Raw genomic sequence first — 14,268 nt, forward strand, 5'->3', positions numbered from 1 at the left:
TCGACGGGGTAATGTTCGCAGCGCATTTGGGTGAGATCATTCTTTGGCCCATTACCTTAGCAAAGTCGCAGAGCATATCGTGGTCTTTCATAGCAAAATTTCTCCTCGAGGTCCTTCAGAGCTGCTGAAGTGCAAGGCATTGTTGTGCGCTATCGGATACTCCAACATTACTTAGAATGTCGACAAAGCCGTACACGGCCTGGCTCCTATCAATGCAACATTCATGGTAGGGCATTGACAGCAACGGCCATGTCTTTGGCAGCAAGAGAGGAGGATGTTAGTGCTGTTGCGGCTAGATTTATATCTAGGAATCCACTAGGGGATTCAAAGACCCCTATTCTCAATGTATTAGAACTAGCCAAGAAGAAAGATAACCTGTGAGGCCTTTTGTATATATAAACATATATTTAAATGGATATTTCAATGGACACATGACTACATGTACTTATTATTTGTTTTAAGTTATCGTTGCTTGTCATGAATTCCATTGTATTTTGTTTAAGTTGATGATATATTTTCTCCATCATTTTAATTGTGTTAATTTAATACATTTCTAGCCAATTTAGTATTATTTTCACCAATTTTGGGTATCGAAAGTTAATTTCTGTCAAATCCTGAAGGAATTTCATCGTCGCACAAAAAGAAAAAGTGTCTGGGATGTCGCCAAGACCCTAGAAAGCCTAAAACTTGCCGTGGTGTGAATTTGGGCATTCTAGACTTGGCGATGTCTCGGACACTTTTCCCTTTTGTGCGATAGTGAAATTCCTTCAAGATTTGACAGAATTCAAAACTCACATTAAAATGATCGGTTACTTCAGGCTCATAAACATGGAGAATACACAACAATGCGATAGTGTAGAGAATGTGGATATATTTTATTAAAAAATATCGGCCCTTGGGCCTTAGATACAAGATAGTGCCTCAAGGGCAACGGGTGGTCTAAGTCCTAAGAGTGGGCTACAAGAGAATCTAGGGCTTCAACTCCATAGCCACTTCACTAGAGCCATGCCCTTGTCCCTGACTGTGATGCGCTTTGCATGGATGGCACACAAGTTGGCGTCCTTGAACAGAGTGGTGGTCACTTGCTCCGCAGCCTCCTAGAGTGCCCCCATAGCTCCTGTGTTGAATCACATGTCATCCTTGTATCCCTATGCTATCTCTCGTGTACCACACATTGGAAGGGAGCATGCAGGATCAAGTTGTCGGTGGTCTTTTGCATTTTTCTAATCTCCCTTAGGGCCCGCACTCTTGGCTTTGTTCTATATGGCTTCCTAACTCTTGGTGGAGGCTTTACAAGTACCCAAACACGGTCCCATGGCCTCGTGTCTGCCTTGAATTTCTTGCGATGCTCTTTTCTACATTGATCCTCCTTTGAATCCTCCTCTCATGGATGTCCTGAGCTTTTTCCTTCTTTGGGATTGGGCTTCCTCGGTGTCTGCTTTACCCTCTTTATGGCATAGGTACCATTTCTACGATGGGATGTATCATCGGGAGAGGGAAGATTGTGCTCTTCCTAGTAGGTTGTTGGCCCTCAAGAAGCCTCTCTATGTCCAGGGGGTTATTGAATACATTTTGTTCGTGCGGGGGAGTCCTCTCATGGGGAGGGGAAAGCCGAGGGGAAGAGAGATTTTCAAAGATATGTTGCTTGATCAAGGGAGTGCTCTCATGGGAAGGGGAAGGCCAAGGGGAAGGCTGAGGGGAAGGCTAAGGGGAAGAACGAAGGGAAGGTTGAGGGTCAAGCTGAGGGGAAGAGAGGTTCTCAAAGATATGTTGCTTGATCAAGGGAGTGCTCTCATGGGAAGGCTGAGGGGAAGAGAGGTTCTCAAAGATATGTTGCTTGATCAAGGGAGTGCTCTCATGGGAAGGGGAAGGCCAAGGGGAAGGCTAAGGGGAAGGCTAAGGGGAAGAACGAAGGGAAGGTTGAGGGTCAAGCTGAGGTTGAGGTAGAGGGGAAAGTAGAGGGGAAGGCTCATGCTCTTGGGGCTTGGGAGTGGGCTCACGGGACTTGGGAGAAGGAGAAGGCTCATGAGAATTGGGAGTAGGCTCATGGGACTTGGGGGAGGACTCACGAGAGTTGGGAGAGGGATTATGAGAGTCTTGGGAGACCTCACAAGAGTTGGGGGAGGGCTCACAAGATTCGGGGGAGGGGGCCACTAGACCCATATAGGTTCGTGTGTGCAAATGCCATGGAGGTGGTGGAGCTAGAGGAGGAAGGGTGGAGGCGGCGTTCCATGGGTCTAGTAGTGTTCTTCAGTCTTGCCATTGAATAATGAGAGTTAGGGTATTTTTAAACATTTTATATAGGCCCATCATGTTTTGACACCACTTTTAATTACATCTAGGGTTTCATCATGCCCCCTACCCCTGCCCTAACCCCTCCAACCCCCCCACCCTCATCGCCGTCCCCCCCGTTGCCCTCCCCCTACTTGCCCCGCCCACACCCGTCGCCCTCCCCCATACCCCCCCTCCCGCCCTCCCCCCACCCTTGCTACCACTCCACCCCTCCCCTTGCCCTGCCCCACACCCCTCCTTTCTCTCCCCCCTCCTTCACCATGTCCCCACTTTCCCCAACGTCGTGTGAGTACAAAAATTGTGGTCAAAATAAGCAAGATATTAAAGAGAGTACACAAATTTTGGTCAAAATAAGCAATTTATTTATTTCATATTTGTTGCCTTTTCAGACTTCAAAGTCCTTCCTAGTAAATATCTAAAAAGTCAATCGAACATTAATGCATTACTGCGAGTGACACCACCACCATGCCTTGAGTTCTTGAAGTAGGCTGTCTTGGCTCTATAATGCGACTTCTCCATGCCTTGTGTATTCCAAATGGACAAAGGGCCCCAATTTTGTACAAACCATGGTCCGTGTGCACAGAGAATATGCTGCAAACATGATGAAAATCATTTTAGCCACAAAAAGTGTTTATAAAGCAAGTGCTAAATATTATGATGGTGCCAAGATTACCATGTAATGCGTAATGTGTGACTCCCCCCATGCTTTCACCACCATTAATTGCATAAACTCTTTCATAGCCATCCTGAACCTTTCATAACACATCTCATTGATTTGAACCTGGCGAAGCAATTTTATCAATGCATCTACCTTTGTCCATACTTTAGCTCTCAAAGTTGCTACTTGAGGATGAGAAGCCTTATTGGTCGTGCATTCACACAATGCTTTCTAGTATTCCCAACCCAAACTACTTTGAGACAATGTATGTTTGTCTTTGTCGAGATTGTGGTTCGATAGGAATCTCCTTGCCTTCCCTCCACCCATCGACACTTTTGCAGGAAGTTTTTGTGTTGCCCCAGACATTTTCTTATCCTCCTTAAGTTTGACATGTCCTCGATGGAATCCCATCTCTGACAGCAACTTCTTAGCTTTTGCAATGCACCGTGCAGATACTTCTTGGAGAATTAAATTCCAAGCATAAACAAGATGCAAATACAACTTATCAAGTACGCGTAGTTCTGCGTGTAAAGTACATATGTGTACTCTCTCAAGTGGGATGGGCAAGATGGGATCCCACTTTGGATCCTTCTTGTCATGATTGGGAGCTTGCATTTGGTTGCAAGATAGAATGCCATTCTCCCACTGTAAGCCAGCCTTTTGCTTACATTGTGAACACATGCAATAAAGGCATGTTTTCATTGCATTTGCCCCTGTATCATAACCATGCAAGCATTTGAGGGTTTTCAAATCACCAGCAAGATGCCATTCAACTCGAAATGTTCCATGGCCATTAACTATCAATGTTTGCCCTTGCTGTTGCCTTCGGATCATCGATGGGATTCCTGTTCTATCAAGAATCCACTTCAATGTCTCATGGCACTCTTTCGGAGTCTCAAATGCTACAAGCCACCATATATCTTTCTTTGATTGCACTAAGAAATCTTGCTCTGCTTATTCATTCCCTTGAACATAGGCTAAGGCTTTATTCATAATGTAGATGCTCACTCTCTCTAACTTGTGTTCTTTCACCAATTGAGCTTCATCCATTTTGATGACAAATATGAGCTTTCCATTGCAATCTGTACAACAAAAGAGAGAAATCGTTAGGATAAACATGATATAGGAAATGGAAAAGTAAAGTGCAATGCTATAATGGATTTCCTCTTACCATCTTCTCTCATGCCATAGAATTTGACCATTACTTGTTGCAGTTTCTCAGCATCAGACATTGTTGAAAGCATTCATCTCAAAGGTTTGCCAGCCAGATTTCCTTTTACTCTTCCAAGTCATTGTGCCCCTTACGCAATGGTACCCTATAAGCATTTCTCTTGCATGTTGGTTTGTTTTCTCACCGTGCACATCTCACAGACCAAGGTGTGGGTAGGGGCACTGTAGACTTCTTATACTTTCCCAAAATAGTAGACTTGAAAATTTTAAAAATAGATGTGTAAGCTTTATGACTTACACCGACAATATCACAAGCTACAAGCATCTCCTTTGCATCCACAATATCCTTGAAGTCCTTCATCACCTCTTTAGCAACTTGCACATGTAGGTGCTTGTGTCTTGGGTCCCTTAGTATCCCAATGACATTGCTTGACTTCAATAAACTAGCTAGAGCATATGAACAGTCAATATCATCCCTGTCCGTTCTTCCCATCACATCTTTCATGAAGTTCCTAAAGAGGATCATAAGAAAAACTTAGTCACAAATAGTGTAGCACAAAAGAGTGTAATTTCACTGGAACATTTGATAACCAACCTTGTAGCCTGGACTCTCCTCTTTCTAGCACCACCAGTGGGTGCCAATGCATCCATGTTATGTGAGTACCTTCTTTTCGTATCCTTCAATCCCAAAGGCGTTTCTTTGATCTTTTGCACTCGTTCTTTTGCCATCTTTCGTTCCTTCTCTACTGCTCATCGAACTTGATTATATATAGATCTTTCCAAGCCTTTTCTGGACAAGAGGAGCAGGCGTGGAGGAGGGAGGGAGGGAGGGGGAGGAGGAGGAAGGGGGAGGAGGGAGTGAGGAGGGGAGGGGGAGGAGGGGGAAGGGGGAGGAGGGAGGGAGGGAGGGGGAGGAGGAGGGAGGGGGAGGGAGGGAGGGGGAGTGAGGAGGGGGAGGAAGGGAGGGAGGAGAGAGAAGGAGGGAGGGAATTCAAAATTCAAATCTTGAATTTTGAATTTTTTGGTTCCCACCTAGGAGTAAGAGTTGTGTAAGAGGTGGGGTCACTTTTGGGCTTAACCCACCTAGGTGAGGGGGGGTTAGGACTTTTTGGGACCTACCTTGGCCCTTTCATTAGGACTAATCCATTTCTTAATCCATTCCTTATGAGGCCCTTTTGAGACCCCAATCGTCTCCTAATGTATCTTTCCATGTTGATGAGGGCGATACACTTCAGTAGAATTAGATATCCCAAACAAGTGCAATGTGGCCTAAGTGCTTCAAAACACAAATAGGCCAAAGGGCACGCTATTGGGTTTGATGATGTGTATTATGAAATGTAATGACCTTTGGCATGCTTTTTGCCATATAACAAGCAAGTGCATGGAAAAAGAAACAATTCAAAATTATAAATAGTGTTATATTTATTAAAAGATCTTTGCACATACACAAATTGTGCATTTTCAACTTCTTCTATTTTAGGGTGAATCTACATACCAGTATCAACAACTATCAATGTTTTAAGACCACCATGCAGTAGTCCCACTATTTTGGATTCCAAATTTTCAATCCATTTTGGTTTTCAACAAATAAAAAAAAAGCTATGGAGTGGGCCCTCAAATGGGTGTGCATCACTTTAGCACAACATTGGAGGCCCGTTAACCCATACCTAATGTTCTCATTTAGGTGTGTCCTTGGGTTGAGGAGAAGCTCACATGGTGTAGTTTTGAATGACTACTTGGTTGCATGTATGTACATAACAAAATTTTGATGTTTTTGAATAAATTGCTATATCTTATAGTCTTCAGGATGCATGCTTCACATGCAACAAAACACTTGTAATAACTTAACGTTATCATTCCATATCATTATTCCATAATTTTTTGGTATCATGTTCAAGTTTGGAATGCGTACTACAACTTGAAGACAAAGTTTACCAAATACCATTGAGCAATGCATAAGTTATGGGTCATGCAAGATACCTATAAATAGAAGATTCCCCAAAACTCACAAAAAATGGCTACACGCAAGCAAACAATGACCCTTGAGAACCAACCTTAGCATGATCATAGAATTGTAAATGGTGAGTAAAAGCTTAAGAATTAGTCTACTCTTAAAAAATATGGATGGAGCAAATGATTGGCATAGGAAGCAAATGATTAAAGGCATCAAGCCAATGAGCAGTAAATGTGGAAGGAGAGAATGGTACATGAGAACTTGATAGAGGAATCGCTTTGCAATGATGAGATTTCCACATTGAGATTTCACGAGCAACTAAATCGACTTGCTTATTGGAATAGCCACTAGAGTGAGGAAGCACCTCGATAGAGTTGGGTTCTCAAAGGCATGGGGCCTTGATCTTATGCTGGATCCTGGGGGATTCACAAGGGGCACCTTATGATATAACGTGAGTGTACAATAGGGTTTTTTTTTTAGATGAGGCATAAGCTTATACATTAGGGGTGGGGGCTGTTTTTACTTTTTCCCAAGATTAAATTTAAGTTAAGAGGGACATGCCATCTTAGGGAAGGGGGTAGGACACTACAAATTACACATGAAAAGGACACGCACATACACATTTGGCTAGTTATAATTGTCATGTACCAAGTGTATGAGAAAACCAAGCCTAAACTATGGCTAGTTTTAGGCCATAAGAGGGCCATAATAGGGGTAAAAAATAAGATTGGATAGCCCATTGACAAATATTTTACGTTCTTATAATCCATATCAAGGAATAATCTATATTTTACGTTCTTACAGTCTATATTTTACATTCTTATAATGCTATTTGATAAATTCTTATGGTATAATCTACATGATTAAGAAATAGCGTAGATTTAAGACAAGGGGGGGACATAGTATGATCCTTATAAGCTTAAATAGGGGTGTTTTATCCTCCTACGTGGGCCATATATATGGGTTTTCTTGAAGTTCATGCACACAGGTGACGTCCCCCTTTTATTGAGACTGAACCCCCCGGGTGCTAGATGCAATGATGAGACATTATTTTCAGACCTTATAGGCACTTCATAATATAAGGAGCCTCAAATTTGTAGGATAGAGTAGTGGGAGATATTTTCATGTGTCACGTGACAATGGGAGCACCCAGAGTTTCATAGACAAAAGACTTTTATAAGGACCTTGCATGAATCGATACGTGTAGCCACTTAGAGAGAGTCTATCTACTATGAGAATTGACTAGTGGGAAGCTTGTGTCAAGCCACATAGTAAAGCTTCTCAAAGAGGCACAAGAAAATTACTATGGACATGGCCATGGGTGCTTTTGATACACCAAAACCCCATGCCCAACTACCATATCCCACATCCAAAATTGATTGTAGGATTTGTAACAGCCCCCGATTTTAGCATACAATCGATCCGAATTCCTAATCCTTCGTCATAATTTATTCATAGTTTACAAACATATTCAAGTGTCAATGCCTGTCAATAGCCAATGCAAGGCTCCTACTCCCTGCTTTGGATTTTTGCTGACCACGATTCTTTCAAAACTACAATATTTTCAAGTATAAGCAACTAATTATATCTATAAATCAATGTAAACATATGAGAGGAGACTTCATGCCATACCGTGTCAACACAACAATCAAATTAATAATACGTACCCTAGTAGAGAGCACATTATGGGCTTCCACTAAAGCAACAACACTTGGAATGAAAAGATACCATTCCAATAGCAGAATAGACTACAATAGACATGTGGGAGGAAACATGCCGTAAAACCACCTGCATACTCCTCTACTTTTTAGTAAACAATTCTACTGCATGCTTATATTTTCATGTCTCGGCACGTAGTGAAATACAATCCATAGTATTATTGGCTTATAGATGAGCTGCCGAAAGTGGATACAATGAAGACACCATGGATGATTGTTATCATGCATGTGCCATTGTACAATATCAACTCGGTACATTATCTCGAGGGAGAGGCCATGTGGAATGTTTCTAAAACCTCGTTTGTAGAATACAAGGTTGGCATTGTGTTTGTGGGCCACGTTCGTGGTTATGAAATAGCCATTTATCAACTTTAGTTGCCACCGTCATTTGAGAATTTTACAGTTATAGCTAGAAGATTGGTATTTTTTACTCACTACAAGATTGGAACTCATGACTAATGGTTGCCGATTTCCAGTATTGATTTTGGAACCAAAAGGAATCTGCAATCACAGACTCTCCAACTTGATTGTGATGCCAAGAGAAAAAGGCATTTGTCTGGTTCATGATCTCCAAAATGCTATGATCAAAGCTGGCTTCTCATTAGAAAGCCAAGTATTTAGGCTGAGGATCAACGTACCTGGACCAAATTTGCCAACTAATGAGTGGGTGGTTTCCCTTCTGAAGAAGGAGAAATTACAGATTTAGAGGCGATGAACTTCTTTAATGCAAAGTGAGGCCTTCCACATTTTCTCCATCACCAATTACGATGTACACAATCCAAAATGCTGTGATCAAAGCTAGCTTCTCATCAGAAAGCCAAGTATTCAGGTTGAGGATCAATGTACCTGGACCAAATTTGCCAACTAATGAGTGGGTGGTTTCCCTTCTAAAGAAGGAGAAATTACAGATTTAGAGGCGATGAACTTCTTACGGCAAAGCGAGGCCTTTCACATCTTCTCCATCACCAATTATGATGTACACAAGTGTGTCCTCATCCAAAACCGGTTTGTAAGCACCATTTGTTAGATTAAAATGGGTGTTCGAGAACATAAGAGTACATGAGATAGAAACTCACTTTTTCAACCAAAAATCTTGTTCTGATGTTGATTCTCTTATAAGACATTGGTCCTTTGGAGATTGACTAGTCTTGACATGTGAAAGTGTTGTTGCCATTCCCCTTGTTGAGGTTATCAATGACCCATTTCTCACATTTCGCAACTTACTCCTATAGCTCCAGAAGCACCACTCAACAAATTAACTGTCTCAAATTTCATCCCACTCGATCTATACTTGCAGTTGTGGTGCCAGATTATACAAGTGTGAGTGAATATGAGCACATCTATATTGTTGATGCAAGTGGAGGATACCAAAGTAGAGGCTAGAGGTTTTCAGAGTAGCTATACTCGAGCATGGAAGAGGAGAATGTTGCATGGAAGAGGAGAATCTTGCAGTTGGCCAAAGTGTAGTGAAAGAGGAAATGGATCAACCTAGGATTGACATAGTGAGACATACATCCAACGGCTTTATTGCATCTCAAGAATCCAAGAGACCAAAATCCTTCAATTGGCCTAGCACAAGTAACTAAAACCCTTGGGGGGTCACTATGTATAAATTGTACATGTCACATGTGTTCAAGGCCTATTTGTAAAACCCATTATTTATAGAATTTTAATGATTAAAACACACCCTTTTTCTATTCAATCTGTGCGTACCCCTTTATATGATACCCTTCTGTATGTGAAAAATCGTAAAAATTGGAATTAATAAAACTCCTCTTGTTTAACCCACATGCAATGTTTACATGTTTATGATTGACCCTTTTGAGCTAAAACCTCTCATTAATATATAGTTCTAGTGGGAAGCCAGTGGCAAGCCACGGAGCTTCTTCAAACCCATGATCCCTACTATAAGTCTAAAGATTATAAGCCCATTTAGGAATTCACCCCTCTATAAGATCAACGTTGCAAACCACCATACTCTTTTGCAAGACGTTGTGGTCCGAAGTCAATGCCTGTATCTAAGAACGTTTCCAACAATCGACTTAACATTAGGGAGCAATTAGGAATTGCATAGACAAAGCTAAGTCATCTTCCGCAAAATTAATGTTGCAAAATATTCGTCCCAATCATCGCAAGTCACAAAGAAATGGTCTCTGCCCTCTGTCTTGTTCCAATATGCAGTGGCAAGACGTTAACTTAGTACTCTAGGATAGGTGAACTTATGGACCAGGCTATGTCTTGTGGGCCGGCAACGATGACTATACCCAGAAGGGCTCCAACTGCCATGGCATCAAGAGGGCACCAACCTAATCCAGTGTTTCACTGGCGAGGGATGCTCATTGAAAGAAATGCTTCTGTGTTTCTTGCAGCACATGCCACTCCCATTGACGTGAAGACATTGTTTACACTCTGCCTTCCTCATCCTCCATCTTAGACTCGTGATCACCTATAACAATGTTGCAAAGATCGAAGAAATGATAAGGTTTCTTCTTGGATCGCAAGAGAGATATGTTGCTATGGATGAAAACCTTCAATTTGGTGGCTAGGAAGAGAGACATCCATGGGGTGAGGGATGCAAACACGAAAGAAGAGTTTGGGTGGGGGATGCAAAGGGAAGCCATGTGTACGTTTGTTGCATTCTGCCCGTAGAATTACAATCTCGATGAGGTAACATTTGGTGCTTTTCTATCAGCAACTCTAACTTCCCATCCAAGCAACGCTTCGATTGTAGATTCACCAATGGTGCATTTTAGATCGGATGGTCCATATTTTCCCAAACCTCTAGTTAATAGAGAAAATAGATTAGGCTCTACTAGTGTAGGATCCTTCATCATTGCCAGCTTGTTGCACTAGTGTTCACGTGGTGACCCAGTAATAGCTTACTTTCTTTGTCACCGCGTTGCGATCTGATCGCCACTGTCAACTTTCAAGATGCTTCAATTTATAGTCGCCACGACAATGTCCATCCAGCCTCTCCAGATTCATCCATCCAATTCCCGGTCAACATTAGAACAACCGAGTCTTTTGTATCGGATCGCAGCAATTGAGACGTGGGTTGTGGCTTCCTTCTTCTCACTGGCCGCTGCCATATCCATCCATTTAATCATGGATCATCAATTGTTGACGCTGTGTGCTCTGTCTGGAGTCTCGTCCAAGAAGATGCTTCAATAAAAATTTAAGTGCACAATTGCTGACATAAAACGATGGCGCAACCCTGCGAGTAGAACCGATAACAAACAACTATGTATGGAGTCTGGACTCGTGTGGAGGCTCTATGAAAGGCTACTCTTGCCTGGAGCTTCTGACTTAGAAATAACCAAGATCAGTCTCAACGGCAGAGGGCTCTACAGGTTTAATTTGCGGGATGATTTAAAATTGAAAGATACTTTGGTGCTCTTGCAGCTGGGCCCCAGTAAAATTTCAATCTATTCAAAAATCAACTACAAACTTAAAAGTTCGAAAGAATCAACATATCGAGTTCCACCAGAGTCAAAGATGCATGCACTGATCTGTCTATGCAGGTGCAGACTTTGAGATATTTGAATTCTATTCTGAAATGCTATGGCCCTACGGGTGTTGTGGCACGCATTTGCATGGCACCGGTCAGGGATGAGGGCCCAAAGCCTCAACCAATCCTCAGCAGAGAGGGGAATGTCCAACGCACAAAGACTGCTCCGGCCGAACGTAGGTACTAGGGACTGTTGGCACTGCTCGCGCGCTCAACGAAGAGTCCATTCGTTTATGTGACACACCCATACATGCTCACAAGATACGATCTTTTCCTTCATGGACAGTATTCACAGACTTCCGCTGTCGAGCTACCTTTTGCAGCAAGGCTTGCGAAGCGTTTGTATGGAATCGCAATGGGTATACGCTGTTTTCTGGAGAATCTTACCCAGGAACTTTCCTCCGCCTAGGTAAGATGCACTCTGTGTAGGATGAGCATGAATGTCCTATGTGGCTCTTATTTTCATCAAAGAGAAGAAGAAGTGTCTCGTAAAGGATGTGGCGAGGTAGTGATCATCAGCATGAAGCTATACAACTTCTCTCGACGTATTTATCAGACTCTGTCATTTTGCGTTTTTAGGTGGGAGATAGGCGGATATCTTGATAGATCCAAAGCGAACAAAAGGAATTGGTAATTCAGGAATCTGCTTAGTATATTGGTTCGACAAGAAATAAGCATGATCTTTAGAGCTGATAAAGGTCAAATGCTGATTTTCCGTCAATATTTTTTCCTGCAGGATATTGGTTTGGGAAGACGGTTTCTGTGATTTTGCACGAGCATCTTCGATCATGCCGAGAATCTCTTTGGCTGAGTCTGGCGGAGTGAGCAGCAAAACGTTCAGCAGTTTGGTGTGTAGCTCCACTGAAGAAACAACTGGTTTGCAACCGGAAGTCTTCTTTAAAATGTCGCATGAAGTGTACAACTACGGGGAAGGGTATGTTTAGCATCTCTGCGCCTGTTGTCGGTTCAGGACTTGCGTTCAGCCATGCTGAAACTGGGATAATCGTTGCTTGTTTTGTGCTGCCTGAGTATGTGGACAGGCTGATGGGCAAAGTCGCTGCAGACAATGGGCACAAATGGGTGTACAAGGATCCCCAGGAACGTGGCAATGGTGTGATGCAGTTGTGGCAAAGCTCCATCGACCCGGTAAGTAGCTTTCACGTCCACGCTTTAAGCGTTTGTCATCTGCCAGCTGCTCATTCTGGCATGGTTCATCTTGTCGAGAGTCGACTGTACGATTCTAGTAAGTTCTAATACTAATCGCTCCTACGCTCTAATCTATTAATTGATAAATACCTAAATTCTACTGGACGCGCATAACCTATATTGCTATCCTGCGAATTTGTGTCCATATCTGCGCATTAAGCTATGCCGGACTCCCGCATTTTCAGTGTGATGTCTACAAGTATGCAGGAAACTGTCGATTATGTACAAGTTTTGTTGTAGAAATCGACAGTTTCCTGCATACATGTAGATATCTCACTGAGTTTCCAAACTCAGATGCTAATCAGCGACCTGACGAGGTTCTTTGTCTTTCTCGTTTGGCTATCCAGCATCCTCGTACATGGAAGGCACAATTCAACTCCGGCGTTCAGGTAGTATGCATCATACAACGGAGGAGCTCAGCATCCCAGGTTCGGACAGGTTGATTCATTAGCTGTGTCAAGTTGATATCAATTAGCTTCCTCCTTGCAGACGATAGCCGTCATAGCTGTGCACGAAGGACTGATACAGCTTGGATCGACCCAGAGCGTAAGTTTCTGTTGGCTTTCATAGTCAATTCTTGGCACTTCTACAAGAACATTAGAGTCTCCCGTTAAAGTTGAGAACATACCTCCCACACTCTCACTATAAGAGGGATTCATATGGTGTTTCACGGACGTTCGGATAACGGATTCTAGTTCCTGGCAGGTTCGCGAGGATCTCGACTTTGTGAACCTGCTACAAAGGAAGTTCAAATGCTTGCAGAGCAGCCTGGTGGGAGAAGCAGCACAATCATCTCCTGAATCAAGCTTCGAGAATAAGATTAGACACGGCAGACAAGAAGAAAAAGAAGAGCTATTGTTCCGGAGGAGCTTAGAGCGACGCTTGCCATGGAGTGGATCGGTCAAGGATGTAAGCCGAACAGACTGGTCGATGGAGGAGAGCAGCTACAACAATGATATGTCAATCTCGCATGCTGGATCAGCTCATATACGGAGACTTTGCCACAAGAGTTCGCCGAATGCTGAAGATGAACCGGAGACGAAACGGAGCTCAGGATCCGTGCGCATGTCTTCCATGGGAAGTTTGCAAGCTTTGCTATCGAAGTTGCCATCTGAAAACTCTTCTAGTGCTTGCCAAATTCGATCTCTTGCCGGTTCACCTCAGCTCGTGAGATCGCAGCTGAGGGCTTCGCATCAAGATCCTTGCCCAAATCGGACAACTTCGAGCTCGCTTGTTGTGCTCCAGGCCGCGTCCATGGATTCCGTCATAGCCGCCAGTAGCTCGTCGCTTTGTAAAAATATGGGGGCACACTCCCATGATGCACCAACAGGACCGGGAATTGGTGAGGGATTTAAAGCGTTTGATTTATCCAATGATTTAAATTGATATATTTGTTCTCTAAAATAAAAAACCTCATTGGTGATTGGTTAACATGATATTTTTTATTAATATGTGATAAATGTTACTTGTACATAAAATACAACAAGTGAAATGAGAAGTTGAGTAGTTAAATGAGCTGTTGGGTGGTAATTCTCAACATATCATCCCGTGTTGGCCACAAAAGTATCAATAATTTAAAACGACATGTATTTCATTAATTTTCGAGTGGTGCCCTCTCCAAATTCATTTTTATAAGTACTTTTGGATAAAGATTCTTTACAAGATCCACTTTTAAAAACGTAAATAAAAACAAAAAAGTAAGAAAATTTTGTAGGTTTTTGGATGCGAAAATGTAAAATTGTAAAATTTAATGCAACATCTT

At 42.6% G+C, this 14,268-nt stretch overlaps 1 protein-coding gene across 1 annotated transcript; it reads left to right on the forward strand.

Annotated features, from left to right (window-relative positions):
- Window positions 1-11,578: 11,578 nt before the first annotated feature.
- Window positions 11,579-13,892, forward strand: LOC147906356 (uncharacterized). The gene is made up of 7 exons (XM_087378730.1): window positions 11,579-11,709; window positions 11,880-11,930; window positions 12,037-12,234; window positions 12,341-12,446; window positions 12,854-12,895; window positions 12,996-13,052; window positions 13,212-13,892. The coding sequence occupies exons 1-7, from the start codon at window positions 11,579-11,581 to the stop codon at window positions 13,890-13,892; spliced, it is 1,266 nt and encodes a 421-aa protein (XP_087234856.1).
- The last annotated feature ends 376 nt before the right edge of the window (window positions 13,893-14,268 follow it).

The sequence above is a fragment of the Dipteris shenzhenensis genome, chromosome 1 (assembly GCF_047967505.1).
Source record: "Dipteris shenzhenensis isolate YYH24624 ecotype China chromosome 1, Dip_SZ_1.0, whole genome shotgun sequence".
Taxonomy (NCBI): Eukaryota; Viridiplantae; Streptophyta; class Polypodiopsida; order Gleicheniales; family Dipteridaceae; genus Dipteris; species Dipteris shenzhenensis.

Coding starts and splice junctions, on each gene's coding strand:
- LOC147906356 (XM_087378730.1), top strand. CDS start 11,579: ATGGACAGTATTCACAGACTTCCGCTGTCGAGCTACCTTTTGCAGCAA. Junction 12,896..12,995: donor AATTCAACTCCGGCGTTCAG/GTAGTATGCATC, acceptor TCCTCCTTGCAG/ACGATAGCCGTCATAGCTGT. Junction 13,053..13,211: donor AGCTTGGATCGACCCAGAGC/GTAAGTTTCTGT, acceptor AGTTCCTGGCAG/GTTCGCGAGGATCTCGACTT.